Source organism: Vulpes lagopus, chromosome 2 (assembly GCF_018345385.1).
Source record: "Vulpes lagopus strain Blue_001 chromosome 2, ASM1834538v1, whole genome shotgun sequence".
Taxonomy (NCBI): domain Eukaryota; kingdom Metazoa; phylum Chordata; class Mammalia; order Carnivora; family Canidae; genus Vulpes; species Vulpes lagopus.
Genome location: NC_054825.1, coordinates 163,879,280 through 163,902,342, shown reverse-complemented (window position 1 = coordinate 163,902,342; position 23,063 = coordinate 163,879,280). Strand labels below are relative to the sequence as shown.

The window sequence follows — 23,063 nt, the reverse complement described above, 5'->3', positions numbered from 1 at the left end:
GAACAAGGTGCACTCGCAGACCCGGCATTCACCCCACCTTCCAACCTGAGCGCGTGCCTCCGGGAGCCGCCCCCGCCTTAAAATCCACCCTTTACTCCCACCTCATCGCTGGTCCAGCCCTCGCGTCCCGTGCGGCGCTAGGGCCGGAGCGCGCCACCTCCGGGATCCGGGGTCGCAACTCGCATTCCACGCCGCGCGCCACTAGCTCCAGGTGACATCATCCCCCTGCCGGGCTCCGCCTCCCGCCCCAGCCGCCGCACGCCGCGCGCTTATTGGCCGGCGCGCCTCGAGCCCCGCCTTCCGCTCTCCGCCCGCGCGACCCCTCCCAGTCCGTGCGGAGGCGGGGTTTAGCCACCGGCCGGCTCCGACGACGCCTCCCATTGGCCACTCGGAGCCGTCTGTCAGTCTCCTGTTAAAGGGGCCACAACCGCACGGGAGCTGGTGGGGGGGGTAGGGAGGAGGAATTTTTTTTGGGGGGGAGGTGGGATTTGGGGGGCGCTGGTGGGCACCCCTGGATCTGGCGGCTGCGGCCTCGCGGGGGGAGACTGAACGGTGATAGGGGCAGGGGGTTATTTTAGGGGGTAGAGGGCTGTGAGACCGTGAGGGGGAGGGGGGTCCCCAGCGCCCAAGCCGGAGCCAGAGACGCGGAGCCCGCGCGAGCGGCGGAGACAGGGCTCCGGAGCCACAGATCCGGGCCCCGGCCGCCGCCAGGGGCCCCGCCCGGTCCCCCCACCCCACCCCACGTCCCTCCTGCAGCCCAGCTCCGCCCGCAGCCGCCGCGGACCAGGTAGGTAAGAGCCCGGCCCAGCCCGCTTGGCAGCGCCCACCCCGGGGACCCCTCGCCGAGCCTTCCTCGCTTTCCCGAGATCCTGGACTCCCTTCTTTATCCCCGGGGGCTCCGGAGTCCAGATTTCACAGCCCAACCCCAGAGACTCAGGCGTGCCCCTCCCGGCTCTCAGAGTCCCCAACCGAACCCTAGAATCCCAGGCGTACTGCTGCCTTGCGCCTCGTCCAGGGCCCAGGAGCCTGGATTTCCCAGTTCAGCCCCGGCAGCCCCCTCTGGACCTACATCCTCCTCCTCGGCCCAGCCCCGAGCTCCTAATACCTGCCGTGGCCGTGTCAGACCCCCACCTAGGGCCAGCTGCCCCCCGTCGGGTGTGCATAGTCGCCTATTCGTGCACCCGGTGTGCCCATCTCCAGCCTCCGGCTCGAACAGCCAGCCTCGTCCCTCGGTCCAGGCCGGCTCGGCAGCCGCCCTGGACACAGGCCCGCTCCGGAGCTGTCCATGGTCAGCGCACTCGGCAGCTTCACCTCCCCCACCTCCCGCGGCCGCTGCCGCCGGGGAGGGGGCGCCTGCGGCGCGGGGAATGCCCCCCGCCGCGCCTTTGACCCGGAGATACCCGGGCCCTTTCCGACCTGGGCGCCTGGGCCTCAGGGTTCCGCTGGTGAGCCTCTGGCCAGTGCTCAGTACCCCAGGTTTCTGGGATCCCAGCTGCTTCTCGAGGAGTCAGGGCTTCCGAATGTTCCTGCCTGGTCCACCCTAGGGATCTTAGCATCCAGGGATCCAGTTCCCACCTGGCTCTGGAAGCCCTCTCAGTGCTCACTCCGTCTGGCTGAGGCCCCAACTGGTAACCCCCACCGCTCATAACCTGGGAATCCAGTTTCCCAGCTTTCACCCCCTTTAGAGACCCAGCTCAACAGTCCCCTGTGCCCCCAAGACAAATATACCCAGCCTCCTGGCATCTCAACATCTGCCTGCTTAGGGATTCAGGCACCATGACTCTCTTGGAATGTAATTCTTAATGCAATTCTCTGGCATCTGCCCACCTTCCCTCTTGGAGACCTAGATGCTTTGTCCCTGGTCCTGCATCCCCTCAGGGACCAGGAGTTCAGACCCCGGCTTCTGTATTACCCACCAAAGCTGCTGCAACCCTCATTCCCAACAAGGACTCAGGCTCCCAGCTTCCATCCCTTGTCCTTTATCTCTACAATGATTCAGGAGTGCAGCCCCCCACCAACTATCTAACCCATTAGCTTTTGCTCTTAGGAATCCAGGTCCCCCCAGCCTTACAACCCCCATCAACTTGACATCTCTAGTGGCCTTAACAACTAACAACCTGCCTCATCCCCATATCATCTCAGGCACTGGGCTCCCTGGGAGCTGTCTTCTCTTCTTCTCTACTCTGTTCCCTGAGACCACCTTCTTGAGATGTTTCCAGCACCCTATCATGATGTTTCTATGTCATGATGTTCCATCCTCTGAGTACACCTTCTCAAGATGATGGGCCAGACATACACCCCTTCCTCTAGATGTATTCTGTGACCTAGGTTCATTAGATGATCTAGAACCTACCCACTATCTTCCATATTCCCAGTTAAACTGTGCCCTTACATGCTCTAGAATCCTTCTAAATCTTAGAGCACTCTCAGCCAATATCTCTGTTCTGTTTGCACCCACGGTATATTCTCAATTCTAGGTTAAATACTAAATTCTAGGCATGTGTTTCCCCAGGGGAATTTAAACGTCTTGATAATGCCCCAAACCAAATTCTGATCCCACCTCCTCCTCACACATGTTCCAAATTTTTAGAAACTAGCACTTGCTTATTCTCTGCTAAATTTTATTTTAGGTGTGTTCTAGGTTCCAGCCACATCCTTGGCATTGTTCTAGATTCTGTTATCTTCCCAGGGGCATTCTATATTCTAGAATATGTGTGTTCCAATTATGTGCTCTAGCCTTTCTCCACATTCTGCTATCAGTTTTAAAATGTACTTTCCTATTTTAGGTCTACCCAGTTCTACAGTCTTAAATCTAAAAGATTCTTCCTGAAGTGTTGTGCATCTTCCTTTTTCAGGTACTAGGTTCTAGGCTCATCCATTCCCACCTTTTCGGTCCATCTTTTCCCTAATGTGACCTTCGTTTAGAACTTATCTCCTGGAGGATTGTGGCTTCCTCCTCCATCTGTCACTTTAGCATTCTAAGCATGCTCTAGGCTCATCTCCTCTTTTGGAGTCTTCAGCTAGAAATGTCCTCATTTCCAGAACATCTCTCCCCCCTTCCTTTGCCAGCTCAGTCCTTATGCCAGTGAATTCTCAATTCCCAGCATGCTTCTGAATTTTCCCCCAGGCACTTCTAAGTTCTAGGCAAACTCCTTGCTACTTTCTAGGGTTCTCCCCCCCCCCACCTCCAGGGCATGTTCTGAATTCTAGAGCCTATTTTCTGTCTTCTGTCTATCATCTAGACACATGATAACACCAAGAGTGTGACCCCTGATACAGTCTTTGTTATACCTATATTCTTGGTAGGTTCTGAGTTCTAGGTGTTTCCTGACTAGGTTTATTTATGCAATACATTAGGTATGTTCTTAGATATCATTATGTTCTCCTCTGTGTTTGAGGTTCTTGGGTGACCCAGACCATTCTTTAATTTATTGGATTGCTTAGTTCAAGGTTCCAGACCTGGGTTCTAGAATATGATCCTCTACTTGGCCCTATGTGATGATTTTATCCCAAGCACACTGTACATGTGGAAACATATGTCCTTTCTGCAGTCTGTACTGTATTCATACCAGTGACTTTCTAGATTCTACACCCAGCTTTGCTAAATGTTATTTCCTTCTCAGTTAATTTGAAGTTCTAGAGCAGCTTCTCTGGAACATCCAGTGTTGCATTTCCACATAAGTTCTGGACTTTAGATGCTGTGTTGGTTTTGACCTGTCTTCTTATAAATATTGTCTCTGAATACTGGCATGCAGGTGTCTAGATTCCCAGGTGCACCTCTTCAAAGACGCAAGGGTACAGGCATCTTGCTATCTTCACTCCCACATTCCAGGACCCTCCATCCCTCCTTCTTCTCATTGGAATCCAAGCCCCCAGTTCCATGTTTTGGACATAGTCTGCACATTGGGTGGGGCTGGGAATTATCCACTGTCAGAACCGGTTATGCTGCTGCCTGGAGGGAGAGAAGGAAAGGAAGGAACAGAGTGAAAGTCCCTCCTGCTTTCGACCAGGCCAGCTGGACCCGTCTGACCTGATGTGTGTGGAAGGAGTGGCTCAGCAGACTTCCCTTCATCTCCGCCTACAGCTCATGCACCCAGATCCTGCGTCCTGGGGGCCTGAACTCCTTGGTTCTGGGGCAAAAGGGGTCTGAAGGCTGAGATTTCTGGGTCCAAGGTTGGAGGTTGAAAGCTCAGATTCTTGTGTCCCTGTCTGACCTCAGGATTGGGGAAGAGGCGGCTGGAGGCTCAGACTCCTGGGTCTAGGGGAGAGAAGGGAATTGGGGACTCAGCCTCCTGTGACCTGAGGTAGGAGGGAGCTGGATCTTGGGACTCCTGGGTTGTGGGAGATGGCTAGCAAGTGGAGTAGTTTTTAGATGGAGCTGGGGTCCAGATATCTGGGAAATTGTGGGCAGGATTTGGGCTGGAGAGGTGAGGACCATCCCTGTGACTGTGTACTTGTACCACTGATAGTGGCCCCAGTTCTTCGACCTCCTGAAGGCATGGTTCCTAGCCAGGCTTATCCTCTTACTCACACAGTGGGTTAAGGTGTATTCCCAGCAGGGTCAGAATAGGTAGACACTGGTTTTCCCACATTGACTCAGGCGATGGGTCACCTGGCTTCGGTTCTCCTCACTAGGCTGGTCTTAGATTTGCTCCCAGTGCCTGATGGAGTCTGGCCTCGGTTTCCCCAAATGGTCTCACCCAGGTAGCTAGCCCTGATGTCCCAGAAGCAATGGGCTTCAGTTGATCCCATGACATGATCAGAATGGATGGGCCATAGTTTCATCTGTAGAATGCCTGGGTCGCCCCACCTCGGTTTCCACTATCCCAGAGGCCGTGCCTCAGTTTCTCTGCCAGTGCCTCGACGAGTCCGTTCTCTGTTCCCTGCCCCCTCCCCGCTCCCGCAGGCCAGCACCGCCGCCATGATGTGCGAGGTGATGCCCACCATCAGCGAGGATGGCCGGCGGGGCTCGGCGCTGGGCCCGGACGAGGCGGGCGGCGAGCTGGAGCGCCTTATGGTCACGATGCTCACGGAGCGCGAGCGCCTGCTGGAGACGCTGCGCGAGGCGCAGGACGGGCTGGCTACGGCGCAGTTGCGGCTGCGCGAGCTGGGCCACGAGAAGGACTCTCTGCAGCGCCAGCTCAGCATCGCTCTGCCCCAGGTCTGGGCGGAACCGGGGCGGGGCCTGCGGGAGGCGGGACCTCGACCACCAAAGGCGCGGAGAGGGCGGTCCGGAAGGGGCGGGACTTGGCTCTTGGGAGGGAGGAGTGCATTGCGGGGGGTGTGGCTTGCAGGTGATGGGCGGGGCGGGGCCGCTGGAAGGGGCGGGATTTCGCGAGGAGGGGCGGGGCCATCAAACCCAGTCCTGTGTAATGAGGGACATCGGGAAAGGATTGACCCGATTGTCCGGATCCTGCTCACATCTGGACAGGAGTTTGCGGCTCTGACGAAAGAGCTGAACTTATGTCGGGAGCAGCTACTGGAGCGGGAGGAAGAGATTGCGGAGCTGAAGGCGGAGCGGAACAACACAAGGGTGAGGGCTGTGGGGGCGGGGCGTAGGTGGGGTGGGCAGGACCACGGGGGGTGGCAGCCTGACCCATCTTCTTTACCCATCTTGCCTTCCTGTTTTCTCTTCCCTACTCCCAATTCCTGGCTGGTCTTCTCTGGTCGCCTCTTTCCTTCACATCTCCTCCCTTCTCTCCATATTTTTTCTTTTCCTACACCTCGTTCCTTGACCATGCCCCTACCTCTGATACCCCTCTCTCTTTTCCTGACCTCTCTCCTTACTCCTTTGCTTGACTCCACCACTTCCTCCATGTGCCCGCCCCACCTGTCTGAACCACCCTTGTCCTCGACGCTGCCTCTCTTCCCTTGCCTCTGTTCCTTGGCCCGATGACCTAACCCTGTAGCTTCTCCTTGAACACCTGGAATGCCTGGTGTCCAGGCACGAGAGGTCACTGCGCATGACCGTGGTAAAGCGCCAGGCCCAGTCCCCGGGTGGAGTCTCTTCCGAGGTGGAGGTGCTCAAGGCTCTAAAATCCCTCTTCGAGCACCACAAGGCTCTGGATGAGAAGGTATGAGAATCAGAAAAGCCTGGATGCCTAAGCCTGTGGCTGGCTGGAGCTGTCCTGGATAGGAGAGATTCTGGCTGTGGTTGATTGGGGATGTCCTAAGTGGGAAGAATGTTGACTGAGATTGATTGGGACAGGCTACTCAGACTGGGACCTGCCTGGTTAATAATAGGAAAATGAATTTCGGTGGGGAGCTACCAGTGGGTGAGGATGCCTTTGTAACTCATTGGAGTTGCACATCTATTATAGGTGGAGGAATGCTAATGTTGCCCTATCAGGCCGTTCCAGGGGTGTTCGGCCTCATAGTCGACTGTCCTAGATTAGGTGTGATCTCCATCTCACTCTACCCTGTCCCCATCCCCAGGTCCGGGAGCGGTTGCGGATGGCGCTGGAGCGGGTGGCGGTGCTAGAGGAGGAGTTGGAGCTGAGCAATCAGGAGGTGGGGGCGTGGCTAAGAAGGAGGAGGGACCAGGGAGCTGATTGGGTGGGTTGGGGCTAAGAGAAAGAACTGATTATGGAGGAAGTGGTTCTTTGGGGAAAATTGGGGCTCTAGAGGACACCAACGCAAGAAGGCTAGGGGGAAGAGTAAGGGTGAATTCCTTCATGCCGGGCAGCTAAAGAGAGATAAAATGAAAGCACAGGGTTTAAGAATAGACTGTGCGATGGGGTGGCCCCGACAAGACCACTGGGATGTAGAGTTTGGGGCTCTAGGACTCCCTCTGTCCTGATCTCCGTTTCCCGTTCCCAGACCCTGAGCCTTCGAGAACAGCTGTCTAGGCGCCGGTCGGGGCTGGAGGAGCCCGGCAAGGATGGGGACGGGCAGGTGAGAGGTGGAAGGCTTTCCCTCCCCTTGCTCTTCAAGAATCCCCATCCCTGTGACCTCCACTCAGCCCCTGACTTTGTGATGGCCCTTTTAATGTTTGGTATGAGCCTCACTGCCTCTGTGACATCTGAAGTCCTAAGACGCTTAGTGGCCTTTGACCTCTAATTCAAGTCAACTAGCTAACTCCTATGACCTCCAGGACTGATCTTTGAACCTCCCCCCCTCCCCCCAGTCAACTGTCTCCTGTATTCTCTCTATGTCTGTGTTTCCCACTCTGGGTTCTGTCCTTTCTTGTCTCACTATTCCCACTCCAGCCCCTTGCCAATGGCCTTGGTCCTGGCGGGGATTCGAACCGGCGCACAGCTGAGCTGGAGGAGGCCCTGGAGCGGCAGCGTGCGGAGGTGTGCCAGCTGCGGGAGCGCCTGGCGGTGTTGTGCCGCCAGATGAGCCAGCTGGAGGAGGAGCTGGGCACCGCCCACCGCGAGCTGGGTAAGGCCGAGGAAGCTAACGCCAAGCTCCAGCGCGACCTCAAGGAGGTGAGGCCGGAGCCCCTGGTGGGCTGCCCTCTGTCCCTCCCTCTCCCTAGCCTTACCCGGTCCTCCTTTGCCCAAAGTCACAGAGCTCATGAATGGTGGAACCTGGATTTGGTCCAGGAGCAGTTGACTCTCCTCTCTGAGCCTTAGTTTGCTCACCTGTAGAATGGGACTTATGGCTCTTGCCAGAGAGTTGGTATATGACACATATATGGTAGGCGGTCAGTAATTGGGGTGGGCAAGGAAGGGCAAAGGGAGAGGGAGGAGCAGGCTCCCCACTGAGCAGAGAGCCCTACACATGGCTCGATCCCAGTACCCCAAGATCAGGACCTTCGCAGAAGGCAGATGCTTAACCAACTGAGCCATCCAGGCATCTCACTCTTATGCTTCTAAATTGAGTTCCTTTGTCTACATTTCTTTTTCTTTCTTTCTTTCTTTTTTTTTTTTTTTTGCATTTTAAAAAATATTTTATTTATTTTTTCATGAGAGACAGAGAGAGAGAGAGAGAGAGAGAGAGGCAGAGACACAGGCAGAGGGAGAAGCAGGCTCCATGCACCGGGAGCCCGACGTGGGATTCGATCCCGGGTCTCCAGGATCGCGCCCTGGGCCAAAGGCAGGCGCTAAACCGCTGCGCCACCCAGGGATCCCAGCACTTTGTTTTTTAATCATCCTTTGGGACTTTCACCTCAGATTTTTTTTTTTTTAAAGATTTTATTTATTTATTCATGAGAGACAGAGAGAGAGAGAGGCAGAGACACAGGCAGAGGTAGAAGCAGGCTCCACATGGGCAGCCTGACGTGGGACTCAATCCTGGGACTCCAGGATCATGCCCTGGGTGGAAGGCAGGTGCTAAACCGCTGAACCACCCAGGGATCCCCTCACCTCAGATTTTAAGCCTGGATGGCTCTGGGGCCTGTTGGGAAGAAGTGTAGTCCCACCTCACAGGCTCCCAGACAGAAGTCCATCTTCCATGAAACCCTGGAGCCCTGTCTTAGATTTTCTGAGCCTGTGCTACCTTGGGGCTCTTGGGAGATGTTGCCTCCCACGTGGAAGGGACTTTTGTTTTTCATGAGACCCTAGGGCACTTGCTCTGTGATTCTAAGTCTGGGCTGTGCTAGAAGTTGCTGAAAGATATAAGGCCTGGATTTTAAAAAAATATTTATTTATTTATTTATTTATTTATTTATTTATTTATTTATCTGTCTATCTATCTATTTATTTATTTCCTTCTTCTTAAATTAGTTTAAGAGATAGAATTTAGTGATTCATCAGTTGCATATAACTGGATTTTTTTTTTCTTAAAGGTGATTTGTTATTATTTTTAAGTAAACTCTACCCCCAAGTTGGGGCTTGAACTCATGATCCCAAGATCTAGAGTCGCATACTGTACGGACTAGGCCAGCCAGGGGCCCCTAAGGCCTGGATTTTTGAAGGAAGAGGGCCAGGGAGAATGGAAACTTTCCATCCCATGGGCTTTAGGTCATCCATAAGGGGAGGGTCTCAGACAGACGTCCTAGAGGCTTATCGGAGGTGTGGTACTACCATTTTAACTCTGGGGTTGTCGAGGTCCTGAGGTTCACTATTCCTGGGAGTTCTTGGCAGGTGTGGTTCTGCCATTCTGACTCCCACATAGTCGGAGACTTCATTTCCCAGGATACCCTGGGGTACCTGATCTGGGATTCTAAGCCTACGTACCCCCCCCCCCCCCCCCCCCGGGGCTTACTGGGAGCTATAGTCCACGTGACTTTTTGCCACCTCTGCAGGCGCTTGCGCAGCGGGAGGATATGGAGGAGCGAATCACGACCCTGGAGAAGCGCTACCTCAGTGCCCAGCGTGAGGCCACGTCGCTGCACGATGCCAATGACAAGCTGGAGAATGAGTTGGCCAGCAAGGAGTCGCTGTACCGGCAGGTGGGGGCACGGCCAGGAAGGTCACGTGGGGGCAAGGCCACGGCCTGTGTTACCTAACTCCTCTCATTCCTGGTCCACCCCGCGGCCCCATCTCTGTCCTCCCCCCAATCCCCCAGAGTGAAGAGAAGAGCCGTCAGCTGGCAGAGTGGTTGGATGACGCCAAGCAGAAGCTGCAGCAGACGCTGCAGAAGGCAGAGACCTTGCCCGAGATTGAGGCACAATTGGCGCAGCGCGTGGCAGCGCTCAACAAAGTGAGGAGAGGCCCGGGGCGGGAGAGTAGGGGTATGGGGTATAGGGATGAGGCCAGGCCTTCAGTCTGGAGGGGTAGGACACTTGTAGCTGTGATGCTGGGGACAGTGGGGGGTGGGGGTCGGGGGTGTGGCAAAGGTCTAGGAAAGTGGGAGAACTTGGAATGGGGGCAGGGCCCGGAGGCTGTTGGACGCGTTTACTAGTCTGGACTGACAGGATGGCCTAGAACGCAAAAAAAGGAACAGATCCTGAGGATGGGATGGGGCGGTAATTCTAGTGCAGGGTCTGTAGCCTCTTTGCCAAGGAGCCTGGAGCTCGGGGGTGGGGCTTGAACCTTGGAAGAGGCGGGGTCTGAGCCTCACTGGGTCCTAGTGTGGCAAAGTCACCTGCTCTGGCTCTGTCCACTAGGCTGAGGAACGTCATGGGAATTTTGAGGAGCGACTTCGGCAGCTGGAGGCCCAGTTGGAGGAGAAAAACCAAGAACTGCAGCGGGTGAGGGGGGAGGATGGTGGCAGAGGGGGTGGTGAGGCTTTGAAGCCACCCGGGCAGGAGCTTTTAGATGAGGGGGTGAAGTTGGGGGCCGTACTCTGGGCAAGGTGGGCTTGAGTATTCTTGTCCTGCTGTCCTTTGGGTAGGCCCGGCAGCGGGAGAAGATGAACGATGACCACAATAAGCGGCTGTCGGAAACAGTGGACAAATTGCTGAGCGAGTCCAATGAACGGTTACAGCTGCACCTCAAGGAGCGCATGGGGGCGCTGGAGGAGAAGGTGTGCCCCAACCCAGATGTCAGCAAACTGGAATCCTAGACCACCTCTTGCCAGGATCCCGGGGCCCCAGACCTTTCCCCAGACTGTTAGTTGAGATCTCAAATCTGGGAATCCGGAATTCGAAGTCAACACACTTACCTAGTCTGTTGCTGGGGCCATTCTTTCACCTGGTCTAAACACCCTAAGAGCTGAATTCTGGGGGCACCCACACCCTGCCTGAGTTCTTGCCTTTTCCCCAAGCCCCTGATCCTTTGGACCCTCACACTTTGAAGATTATTTATTTATTTATGAGAGTACAAGCAGGAGGAGGGGCAGAGGGGGAGGAAGAGGGAGAGAATCTGAAGCAGACTCCCTGCTGAGCCCAGAGCCCCAGGGAGGGGCGGGGGCTTGATTTCATAACCCTGAAATCATGACCCCAGCCTAAACCAAGAACCAGATGCTCAATGGACTGAGCCACCTAGACACCCCTGGACCTTCCAACATGGAATCTTTGTGCTGGATTCTGGGGTTCCCAGGCATTCCCCTCCCTAGATGCATCTTTGACCCCACAAGCCCCCTCCTCACTCCCCACCCCTTGTATCCTCCAGCTCACCAACCATACCCACCTCATTCCCCTGGGGTTGCCTTCAGCCAGTCTCTGGATGCTTCCAGCCCCAGGACGTGCCCATTCCAGGCACCACCCCTCATTGCACCCCTGTCTTCCCCAGAATTCACTGAGTGAGGAGATTGCCAATATGAAGAAGCTTCAGGATGAACTGCTACTCAACAAGGTAAAGAGAGGTTTGGAGAAGAGGGCGTGGGGAGCTAGGACCAGGGACATGGAGCAGGCATTGCTGGGGATGCAGTCAGCCAGGCTGGGAGGGGCTGTTGCTTAGGGACAGGGCATATTCTGACCTGACACCTCCAACTTCCTCCCACCAGGAGCAGCTCTTGGCAGAGATGGAGCGGATGCAGATGGAGATTGATCAGCTGCGGGGGAGGCCACCATCCTCCTACTCCAGGTGACAGTAATCCTAATGCCTCACCTCTGCCCACAGGAACTGCCTTAGCCAAGCTCATCCTTTCTGATCTCCAGGTCTTCCACACCCCCACTCCCTGTCCTCCAAAGGCTTCCACTGATTCCTGTTATTTTGGACACCTGACTTCATGCCCTCTGACCTCGACCTCTGACTTCAGATCCCTCTTCTAATCCTCTGACCCCATACCTCTCTTCCCTTTTCCTGACCCCTTGGTCTCCGACTGCTACCCTCTCCATGCCCACAGGTCTCTCCCTGGCAGTGCCCTGGAGCTCCGTTACTCCCAGGCACCTACATTACCTTCTGGTGCCCACTTGGACCCCTATGGGGCTGGAAGTGGCCGGGCAGGCAAGAGAGGCCGCTGGTCAGGGGTCAAGGACGAGCCCTCCAAGGTCAGCAGCCACTTTTGGGGCCCTGGACTGAGCAGGGGATGGGTGGGCAACAGTAGAAGTAGAGTTTAATATGTGGGGCTCTCTAGAAGGGGGCTGGGATGAGAAACAGGGTCTCCTGGACCCATGTTGTCTTTTTTTCCTCCCATAACTCCATCATCGCCACTTGCTTGATGTCTCTTTGTGCGGATATCCTGCTCCCTGGTAAGAACCTTAGTGGAATGATGAGGTGGGGAGAGGGTGGTGTCTGGGGGATGGGCACTGTGTAGAATCCTAGAATGGGGGTGCAAGGTAAAGAAAGGAAGTGTTTTGGGTCAAGGGAAATGGTAGAATCAGGAGATGGGGTAGAGGTCCTGGATGGGGCATTTGGTCAAGGAAAGGGACTTGTCAAGAGGCAAGGCTTGGCTGGGAAAAGTGTGTGAGCTGGATCATGTGGTGAGGCCACTCATTGTCAGGGGACATGGGAAGGCTCATGGCACCTCCCTTGACCCCCGCATCTCCCTTGACCCCCACCCACCTGATATCCTTTGTCCCCATACAGAGATAGGAATGGGAGCGGTCAGCCCCCGCGGGGTCCATGCCACCCCCATTCCCTGGGGAGCTGGATGGCTCAGATGAGGAGGAGGCCGAGGGGATGTTTGGGGCTGAGCTGCTCTCCCCCAGCGGACAGGCTGATGTGCAGACGCTGGCCATCATGCTTCAGGAGCAGCTGGAAGCCATCAACAAGGAGATCAAGTGAGTGTTGGCCCATTCCTCCTCCACCTTGCCTGAGCTGACTTCATAGCCCCTCTTGCTTTGGAGACTGATCTGAAGGCCTGAGCACATCTCCTCTCTTACTATCCTCAAGGAACTCCCCCAGCCCAACACTCCCTCTGGTAACTAGGAATCCCTCAGGATACACCCAGCAGTCTCTGTGCTTGCTTGCTTTCTATCTATTCCCTATCCAGTATTCACAATTTCCCAATACACCGAAGACTGCATTCCCAAATACCAAAGTTCTCAAGCCAGTACACCAGGAATCCTCCAGTACACCATGGATGTCATGGCTTCTCACAGCTAGTACCCAGAGTCTCCCAGTACCCCAAGAATCTCAACACAAGGTCCCCAATCCCAAACACCAATAGTCTCACCCTAATACTTCAAGAACCCCAACTCAAGAGACCAAGAATTTCTACTTAATATAATAAGAATCCTTAATTTATTATGAATCCCCCATTGACATAAAGTCTATCCTGATTTCCCAGAAATTGCCCTATTTGGCATTCTTTAACAACAAACTCTCCATGGGCCCCAGCAAATATACCAACATGACCACTACTTTCCATCCAAAGTCATTCTGAGTTGAGGCATTGATTCACATGCCAAATGTCTCCATGAACTTCCCAGATCCTCAGTTGACCTCAAAGTCCCTGATCTCACCCTGATCTTATTATGATCTTGCTTTTCTGTCCTTGGAATTTGACCTTTCCCATAGTGATCTTTTTTATGATTTTATAGAACTATGTGGTTATCATCATGGAAGCCTTGATGCAGACCCTGATCTTTCCTGTTGTCTCTCATCCTTACATGACCTCTTGGGCCTGTTATGACCCTTTGACACTCCTTGAACCTATGAGGCCATGATGAATCCACCAATACCTTCTAACCTCATTATGCTTCCCCCAGAATTCTTTTTGCCCCACCGAGCCTTCCTGGCCCTTTGGGATCCCCAGACTCTATCCCCCATGGCTTGCCTGTGCTCTCTCACACAGTCTCCCCCTTTTTTCCTCCTTAGGCTTATCCAAGAGGAGAAGGAGACAACAGAACAAAGGGCAGAGGAGCTGGAGAGCCGGGTGTCTGGCTCTGGCCTAGACTCACTGGGCCGCTACCGTAGTAGCTGCTCACTGCCCCCCTCCCTCACTACCTCTACCCTTGCCAGCCCCTCCCCTCCCAGCTCTGGCCACTCAACGCCCCGTCTGGCTCCCCCTAGCCCTGCCCGTGAGGGCACCGACAAAGCTGTGAGTGTTCTGGAGTCTCCTTATTTTGGTGGGGTGGCTAGGGGGAGTTCGGAGACAGGGATCCCCAACCAACAGCAACAATAACTCTTCACACCAGTGATTTTCAAAAGCAATCTTAGCTTTTCCCTAGAAGTTCCAACTTAAAGGCATAAGGGAGGCCGAGCCACTGGTTTGATGAACCCTAACTTGTGTTTTAGTAAGGTTGGATCTGCTTTTACCTGTTTTATGCACTAAATTTCTTCATAGGGTGTTTTTTTTTGTTTGTTTTGTTTTGTTGGTTTTTTTTTTTTTTAAGGTTTCTGTGAGTAAAGATTTGAGAGCTAATATTAGATCCTCAGAACTGATCTTTGAGGAGGAATAAGACATATTAGCTCATTTTATTGCCTTGGACTCAGTGTTTTGGCTTCCAGAATGTGTAACTCATTTGCTTTCCTTAAGTCTGAGCAGATCCCACCCCTGACACCAGAAGCTAGGCTACATAAAACTGGCTGGTCAAGCTCATTGCCTTTATGTTTCTGCAACACCCCCTACCTAGTCTAGGCTACTTTCAGAAATGGTACCTCAGACCAGGGGCATCCTAGCTATCTCCTAGTAGACATCTCAACTAATGAAGACACCCCAACATGACCCCTCCAATTCATTTTAGCATCTCTGTTTTTCTGTCCCCAGAATCATGTCCCCAAGGAGGAAGCTGGGGCTCCACGAGGAGAGGGGCCTGCCATTCCAGGAGACACTCCACCTCCTACTCCCCGCTCTGCCCGCCTTGAGAGAATGACACAGGCTTTGGCACTCCAGGCAGGATCCCTGGAAGATGGGGGGACTTCACGGGGAAGGTCAGCATGGGCAGTGGATGGGATGGGGAGGGGCTTGCTTGGGAGGATGTGTCAGGGAATGGTCAAGGACTTGGGGGAAGAGGAGGTATCCCAGATGGGGCTGCCCTCACTTTGTCCTGTTCACCCAGTGAAGGCACCCCAGATTCCCTGCACAAAGCCCCCAAGAAGAAGAGCATCAAGTCATCCATAGGTCGTCTCTTTGGCAAGAAGGAGAAGGGGCGAATGGGACCACCAGGCCGGGACAGCTCTTCTCTGGGTGAGTACCCTGATGCCAACCCTATCTCCTTTCCTCTCTCCCTTCTTTCCTTCCTCTCTTCCTTCTTTTCCCCAAATTCAATTGACAGTCATCTGAGTCTTCATCCATTTGGTAATTCATAGGCTGTGAAGGGGGCAGGACTCCATAGAGATAGGGGGATAGAAAAGGGACCCTTGAAAAGGACACTCTGTGAAAAGGGCACTCTGAGGCCTGCCCAGATGACCAGAGGAGGGGAGCTAAATAAATGTTGTTATTTTGTTTACCTATTTTTAAAAAATATTTTATTTATTTATTCATGAGAGACACACAGAGAGAGGCAGAGACACAGGAAGAGGGAGGAGAAGCAGGCTCCATGCAGAGAGCCCGATGTGGGACTTGATCCGGGGACTCCAGAATCACACCCTGAGCCAAAGGCGGACACTCAACTCCTGAACCACTCAGGCATCCCCGTTTACCTATTCATTTTATTTTTAAAGATTTTACTTTTTTATTCATGAGAGATATACACAGAGAGGCAGAGACATAGGTAGAGGGAGAAGGAAGCTCCCTGCTGGGAGCCTGATGCAGGACTTGATCCCAGGACCCCGGGATCATGACCTGAGCCAAAGGCAGATGCCCAACCACTGAGCCACCTAGGTGCCCCCTATTTTTTAAATAGAGAAAGAGAGCGGATCACCTAAAGGCAGGGCATATGGTGTGCTAGAGCTTGCTGGTACTGGCTTGTGGAAGTCTATAATTAAGTATTTATGAGTTTTGTGAGCTGCTTGACATTACATTGGTAGCCTGGAATTGGTGGGATTCTTCACACCATGAACATTGGCAAACACTACAAATCAGGGGATACTCTCTCCCTCCTGGGGAGCCAGTTGTTAAATATTTACCAGCATACGATTGCATCTTACAGAGGCTAACCCAGTGAATCCATCCCTATTTTGGGGATGTCTCCATTTGGCAGGTGAAATTTGTTCCTATGTGGCTTTATCACTCCCTCTGTGTGGCCTCATTCACTACTCTCTTGAAGCGTCTGCTTCTCTGGCCTCCTTCTCAGCAACCCCCACATCAAAGGGTCTCCTTCCTACTTGAGAGCCTCCAAATTCTGGCCCCTCTCTACCTTCAGCAGGAACACCCTCCGACGAGACATTGGCCACGGACCCTCTGGGGCTAGCCAAGCTGACAGGCCCAGGAGACAAGGACCGAAGGAACAAGAGGAAGTGAGTGTGTATAGGGAGGAGGGGGGTGGGCAATGGGAAGACCACTTGCAGAGATTCATTTTTTTTTTTTTTTAACCTTCTTCCAAGTTTTCTACCTTCATAAAAACTGCTTTGGGTACTCCCTTTGGCAGCACATATACTAACATTGGAATGATACAGAGAAGATTAGCATGTCCTCTGTGCAACGATGCCATGCAAATTCCTGAAGTGTTCCATTGGAAAACAAAACATGTTTTGGAGGGGGTGTGTGGTAAAGGGGCCCATCCCGGAGGGCTGGGTGTCTCTATCTTTGAGAGCTCCTGCCCTAGGCCTCTGTCCCCAGGCACGAACTTCTGGAAGAGGCCTGCCGCCAGGGCCTGCCCTTTGCTGCTTGGGATGGGCCTACCGTGGTCTCCTGGCTGGAGGTACTGGGGCCCAGAAATGCTCGGACTCTTGATCCCTAACTCCTGTGAGAGCCCCACCACTAGGTGGCCACCCCGGGCCACCCAGCATCATCCTGACCCAGATGGGGGTCGTTGAGGGGGGTGAGAGGTCAGCCTTTCTGTTGATCTTTAAACAGCTTTCTTTCCCTGTCCTCCCACCCCTGCCATTCTGGTCATGCCTACTTCGGTCCTGCTGGCCTGTTGTTTCTCCCTCACTGTATGGGATTCTCTGTGTCTGTTGTTTTGCCTCTCTTCCCATGTCTGTGTTTTTGTCATTCCTCATGTCTCTTCCCACGTTTCTGGGTCTCCCTACGTCTCTCCCCCAATGTCTTTTGCTTCTTTCTCTCCCCACATCTTTCTCATTTCTGTCTCTCCCCCTCCCTCTCTCCCCTGTGACTCTGACTCTCCCCCTTTTATTCCATGTGTCTCTCTTGGACTCCCTCTTGTCTGTTTGCCTTGCCCCATATTGGTTGCTTTTCACCGCTAACTTTCCTACCTCTCTGTCTCCCTCCTGTCTCTCCACTTTCTCCTCCGACATTGTCTCTGTCTCTGTGTATGTCTCTTCCTTCCCTCTCCCCGCCTCCCTCCCTCTGTGCAGCTGTGGGTAGGCATGCCTGCATGGTATGTGGCCGCATGCCGGGCCAACGTCAAGAGCGGTGCCATCATGGCCAACCTGTCAGACACGGAGATCCAGCGGGAGATTGGCATCAGCAACCCGCTGCACCGGCTCAAACTACGCCTCGCCATCCAGGAGATGGTCTCACTCACCTCGCCCTCAGCGCCCGCCTCCTCCCGCACGGTGAGCTTCCGGATGCCAATGGCAACCCTGGCCACCTTAAGGCCCCGCCTCTTGCCCTCAAACTAGCCAATCCTGGGCTCGCTTACCCCAGGTCTGTCTCGCAGATCGTCTTCCCTCAGTGTCTCACCTAGATTATCTCAGAGGCATTGGAGGAGAGTAGGGGTGGAGGTCCCTTCTCAGGTCTCCCTGCCTCCCCTCTACCTCAGTCTGTCTTAGACAGGACCCCAATGGGGAGAAAAAAATCCAAATTCATATGGTTCCTTATAAAGCCTTTGATGAGGGGGCTCCTTTTCTTCCCCCAACACACCCCGCTCTGCCCCTACTCTGGTTCTTAGCTAGTGCAGCTCCCTTTCCTCAGAACACTACTTGCCCCATCTCTAAATTAGTGACTAAATTAGTCATTCGCCCCATCACCCCAGCACATGAACACCTAATTTTTCCCCCAGCAGTGTTTACGGCCTTCTAATATTTTATCCTTTTGTTCCCCGCCAAAACTTCTGCGTGCCATGCCCAATTCAGCACTTGTTAACTCCTTGCCCTACTTGCTGTTTGCATTTGTATACCTGAGGCCCTCAAATATAATTTGTGGAGATCATTAGTGGTTAGCCTGAAAAATTACTTCATCAGGGCATCTTTTCTTCTTTAAAATTTTTATTTATTTGACACGCAGAGAGAGAGCACATAAGCAGGGAGAGTGGCAGGCAAAGGGAGAGGGATGTGGGGCTGTATCCCAGGACCCTGAGATCATGACCTGAGCGGAAGGCAGAGGCTTAACCAACTGAACCATCCAGGTGCCCCATTATCAGGGCATATTCTAACAATAAGAACATTCTTCTTGAACAACACAACCACTGTGTCCTTTTACCTAAGAATGTTACTGTTATTGTCAATTTCATCCATTCAGTCTATTTTTCAAATTTCTCCTGGTGTGTCCCAGACCCTACAACTGTGCCTGGCACTCATGAGGAGCTACATGAGTGTTTGAATCAATGTATGAAGTCCTAACTCGTGGGGTCTTTGGGAGCAGGTGCTCAGTAAATGTGAATACACCCCCTCCCCCCAAACTTTTGTCCCACAGCTGTATCTGTCACCTTATTCTGAACCTTCACTCTGTACCTACATCTGTGTGAAGTCAGAGAGGTGATGTTGTGCCCAGGGCCACACAGCAAAATACCCAGCAGGGCTCCAATTCAAACCTGAACTTGCCCGACCCCCAAAGCCCATGTTTTTTTTTTTGCCTGGTAAACAGCAGGTGCTCAATAAATGATCATTCGTTTTCTCTTTCACTGCCTGGTCCAGAGCGGTGACTGGCCTTTCTTTCTTTTTTTTTTTTTTTTTGGTGACTGGCCTTTCTGAGGCAGAAAGCAGAATATATAAATGGACCTGGCCTGGGCCTCTAAGGAACACCACCTTCTTCCCCTCCCCTATCCAAAAGCCCTCTTAACCTCCTTAACACCTATTGCCCCTCAGTCCACAGGAAACGTGTGGATGACACACGAGGAGATGGAGTCCCTCACGGCCACAACCAAGCCTGTGAGTGACCCCTACCGGCGGCCTTGGGGGTGGCACTAACTCTCCCTCGGGAGGGGTGGGGGGGCGAATCTTTGGATGTTCGTTCGTCTCTCCTGCCCTCCTCCGCCTGCCCCTTAACCCACCCCTTCTCTCCCCTTTTCCCACTAACGGGTCAGGAGACCAAGGAGATCAGCTGGGAGCAGGTAGGGGGCGCGGGGCGGGGCGTGGGCGCATGAACAGGCTGTGCACGCTGCATGCACGCCCCTCCTTCCCCAAGCCCCGCCCCCACCCTCGCCGGAGCGTTCCATCATCACCGCGGGAGGCGCTGCGTGGAGCGGGGCTCCGGACTGTCTCATTGTGGCTTGGTGGGGGTCGGTGGAAGAGCCCGGACTATTCCATTGTTAGCGTGGGGGCATGGGCCATTCCATTATCGTGGGTTGCGGGGGTTCCAGGGGCTGTTCCACTGCTGTAACTAGAGGGAGACCTTTTCTCTATATTGAGGGGGAGTGGGACTGTTCCAGTGTGCTGAGGCAAAGGGGGGAGGCATTTTGAGGAGGGGCAGCACAGCAGGCTGAGAAGTTGGGGGGGAAGGAGGAGCTACACTTTTTTCTCGGGAAGGGAGGGGCATGAACTCCCCCCAGGTAGCGAACTAGCACTAGCTGTGGACTGGGGTTCGTTTCTAGCCAGGGGGAGGTATTGTTTCCTTATGCTAAAGGGAGTGAAGGACTTTGGGCTGACCCAGAATATTGTCCTGGGTCAATACTGTCCAGATATAGCATTAGATTAGTATTTTTGGATAGTGCAAAAGTGATGGCTGGATTCATTATCGTTTGTTGTTGGGGAGAGCTACACTGGAAGAATCCGGTGTCCTGACTTGGGGGAGTAGTGATGTTGGACCGATCCATTGTTCTGAGTTAGGACAATGCTAGGCTAGTGCTTCTCACACCTTACTGTTCAGGTAACCTGAGGATCTGGTGAGAATGCAGATTCTGATTCAGTGCCTGGGGTGGGGTCTGAGATTCCACAGTTCCAGCAGGTGTACAGGTGATGGCTATGCTGCAGGTCCAAGGACCACACTTTGAGCAGACAAGGGTGTATGCTGTTATGAAGGAGTAGGAGACAGCTGGATTGGTCCATTGTCCTGAGCCGATATTGACCATTGTCCTAATGCAGGGTGGAAATAGAACAACCTTGGGTCAGGGGGTTGGAGTGTACCCTTTCATACATACATGGGAAGGGGTCAGAGGGCCTGACCCCTCCCCCACCTGCCCATGGCCCCAGATCCTGGCATATGGTGACATGAACCACGAGTGGGTGGGAAACGACTGGCTGCCCAGCCTGGGGCTGCCCCAATACCGCAGCTACTTCATGGAGTCGCTGGTGGATGCCCGCATGTTAGATCATCTTAACAAGAAGGAGCTCCGGGGCCAACTCAAGATGGTGGACAGCTTCCACAGGTGGGGGCTGCCTGGCCAATGGGGATAGTCCAAGGGGAAGCCTCACTCCTAGAGAGTCTTTGGCCAATGGGACTGGTGATGGGAAAGTCCTCGGACTATCTTGGTCCTTTAGCCTGGATTCTCAGGAAATCCTGAAATTCTGTGCCCCTTCCAACCAATAAGATGGTCCATCAGGAAAAGTCCAAATCCTCAGACAGCTTGGCTAGTTGACCCCATACCCTGTCCAGGTTAACCAATAGGAACTGCCTGTTGAAAATACCCCAAGTCCTGGGAAGGTCAGCATTCCCTAAAACTGACCCAGTGGAACAACTCCCCGACCTTTCCCAGAAGACCACAGCCAACGGGGAGGGAAGCAGCAGCAGCCATTGGAGTTGTGAAGATTCATCTGTGACCCCACTTTCCCCTACTGCTCAGGGTGAGTCTGCATTATGGGATCATGTGCCTGAAACGGCTCAATTATGACCGGAAGGACTTGGAGCGGAGGCGGGAAGAGAGTCAGACCCAAATCCGAGGTGAGTAGGAGTGTAAGAGTCCCCCTGGGGAGCCAGGTGGAGGAGTTTGGAGCAGGTGGGGAGGGGGTAGGATTGGGGCGGGGAGCAAAGGTCCTTTGCGAGGGGCGTGGAGCAATCACAGGGGGCGGAACCACCACAGGAGGCGTGGCCAGGTTAGAGGATTGGGAGGTGCCGTGTGGGCTGCATTGAACCGGCTGGCAGCTGAGAAGCCCTTCTGTCCCAGACGTGATGGTGTGGTCCAATGAGCGGGTCATGGGTTGGGTGTCCGGGCTGGGACTGAAGGAATTCGCCACGAACCTCACGGAGAGCGGGGTGCACGGGGCGCTGCTCGCCCTGGACGAGACCTTCGACTACTCCGATCTGGCCTTGCTCCTGCAGATCCCCACGCAGAATGCGCAGGTGAGCCGCCGCTTGGCCCGGGGCATACTGGGCAACCCCACCTCGCAGACTGCACGCTACCACCCTTCCACCTCTCGTCCCCAGGCCCGGCAGCTCCTGGAGAAGGAATTCAGTAACCTCATCTCCTTGGGCACAGACAGGAGGCTGGACGAGGTGGGCGCAGCGGCAGCCCTGGAGGCTCAGCTCCTAGCGGCTCCTGTAGGGTGCCGAAGCGGGGCGGCGTGACTTTGCCAGCTGGAGGCGGTTGGGGGCGGGACCAGGACGGGGGCGGGGCTAAAGGGGGAGATGCAGCCCGACAGGGGTGAAGCCAGAGGAAGCGGCTGAGTCAGAACCCCGCCCTAGTCCCTCACTGTCCGCCTGGCCCCTATACCTAGGACAGCGCCAAGTCGTTCAGCCGCTCCCCATCCTGGCGGAAGATGTTCCGAGAGAAGGACCTTCGAGGCGTAACCCCCGACTCAGCTGAGATGTTACCCCCCAACTTTCGTTCGGCCGCAGCAGGGGCCCTGGGCTCTCCGGGGCTCCCTCTTCGCAAGCTGCAGCCCGAAGGTGGGCGGCTCCCAACTATGACAGCACCCCCACTTTCTTGGGGTTGGAAAAGGACCAACCCTACTTTCCGGAAGCCCCCCTCCGGGTTCTGAATTGGCCTAGTCCTTTCTCCCCCGCTCATGACAAATGGGTTGCTCAGTATCCCAACTCCCTCCTTCGGGTGTGGAATGGAGTGGTCCCGCAACCCCTTTCCAAAGTGGGGAATGAGTTCGCCCACTGCCACCTGGGGCACCTTAGATGTTTCCCAGGCTGCGGGAGAGGGAGGGAGACCGGCGTGGAGCCAGGGGTTCTCTATCATTTCGGGAGGAGAGAATCCGAGAGAGGACGCTTGGGGTTGAGGATCAGAGAAACCTTGCTGTGTGTGTGTGTGTGTGTGTGTGTGTGTGTGTGACACGCGCGCACTTACTAAACCACTGCTCGCCCCCCCTCTAGGCCAGACTTCTGGGAGTTCTCGGGCAGACGGCGTTTCGGTCCGGACCTATTCCTGCTAGTGTAGGCCTCCAGGTGAGGACTGTGCGGGGGCAATCTCGGGGGTCCAGGGCGGCACAGTGGATCTTCACTGCCCCACGTACTGACCCGGCGTCAATGCAGGTGACCTCACTCGGACAGAAGAATCTTCCAGAGGCTGGGCTGTTCCCCCTTCTGCCCAGAGTATGGTCTCGCCGGGGAGCGCGGGCGGGGGAACTCGCGCCGCGGACTGGACCATCTGTACAGACGAGCGGGGAGTGCGCGTCCCCGCCTCACAAAAGGACTGGGCCTGGACCAAACCACACGAACTGGACTGAGAGGGGGAACGAAGAGGGCAGGAAGAAATCCCGCCCCAAACTTCCGCCTCCCTTTTCTCTACTTTGTAATTTATTGATCAGTTTCCGATGGGAGATGGGTGCCCTTTCCCCGCGGGAAGGGAGCGGGGCTTCCCTCCCGGGCCGCATGCTAGGAGAGGCTGCCCGCTCCCCTTTCTTCTCCCCAGTCGCGGGGCCCAAGTCTTCCTTCTTCGTCCGAAAGGAGGGGAGGGGGGACTCGCTGCTACAAGCCTCGCCCCACGTGCCACTCATCCCCGCCCCGCCACCGCATCAGGTCGCCGGTGCCTGGGGTCAGCTGCGGGCGGACCCCTCTTCCTCCCCAGTGTCTCGTGTCCCCGGGGCCTCTCCGCCCCCCCCGTGCTGTGGCCGTGTCCGTGCCCCGGGGACAGGGGGGGCAGAACTGCGCTCCCGGTTCCCCTCCGGCTCCGGGGTTTGCATGGGAGAATCCTCTTTCCACGATGCCACTGGGCGACGTGGCGTGGGGGGAGGGAGGACGGTGGGGGAGCCCTCGCCCGAGACTCTTGGTCGGCCTCCCTGCCCCAGGCGTCACTCAGTGAT

At 54.8% G+C, this 23,063-nt stretch overlaps 1 protein-coding gene and 1 non-coding gene across 2 annotated transcripts; both read left to right on the top strand.

Moving 5' to 3' along the window:
* The first annotated feature begins 574 nt into the window (after positions 1-574).
* Positions 575-22,773, top strand: PPFIA3 (PTPRF interacting protein alpha 3). Its single transcript, XM_041729808.1, has 30 exons — positions 575-787; positions 4,907-5,161; positions 5,432-5,533; positions 5,910-6,074; positions 6,436-6,510; positions 6,820-6,894; positions 7,209-7,430; positions 9,191-9,337; positions 9,454-9,588; positions 9,995-10,078; positions 10,222-10,353; positions 11,061-11,123; positions 11,275-11,354; positions 11,617-11,761; positions 12,306-12,493; positions 13,533-13,755; positions 14,425-14,588; positions 14,717-14,844; positions 15,962-16,055; positions 16,378-16,459; positions 17,076-17,276; positions 18,747-18,809; positions 18,965-18,991; positions 20,070-20,245; positions 20,660-20,757; positions 20,981-21,156; positions 21,241-21,309; positions 21,531-21,702; positions 22,135-22,206; positions 22,294-22,773. The coding sequence occupies exons 2-29, from the start codon at positions 4,922-4,924 to the stop codon at positions 22,191-22,193; spliced, it is 3,585 nt and encodes a 1,194-aa protein (XP_041585742.1). The 5' UTR covers positions 575-787; positions 4,907-4,921; the 3' UTR covers positions 22,194-22,206; positions 22,294-22,773.
* Positions 16,171-16,277, top strand: LOC121485943. The gene has a single exon (XR_005986443.1). It is a non-coding gene; the product is annotated as a U6 spliceosomal RNA (small nuclear RNA).
* Positions 22,774-23,063: the final 290 nt, after the last annotated feature.

What these genes read in the sequence shown, in the direction of transcription:
- PPFIA3 (XM_041729808.1), top strand. Translation starts at nt 4,922, where the DNA reads ATGATGTGCGAGGTGATGCCCACCATCAGCGAGGATGGCCGGCGGGGC. An exon ending in TGGAGCTGAGCAATCAGGAG is followed by an intron (nt 6,511 to 6,819) that starts GTGGGGGCGTGG and finishes TCCCGTTCCCAG; the next exon opens with ACCCTGAGCCTTCGAGAACA. An exon ending in AAAACCAAGAACTGCAGCGG is followed by an intron (nt 10,079 to 10,221) that starts GTGAGGGGGGAG and finishes TCCTTTGGGTAG; the next exon opens with GCCCGGCAGCGGGAGAAGAT.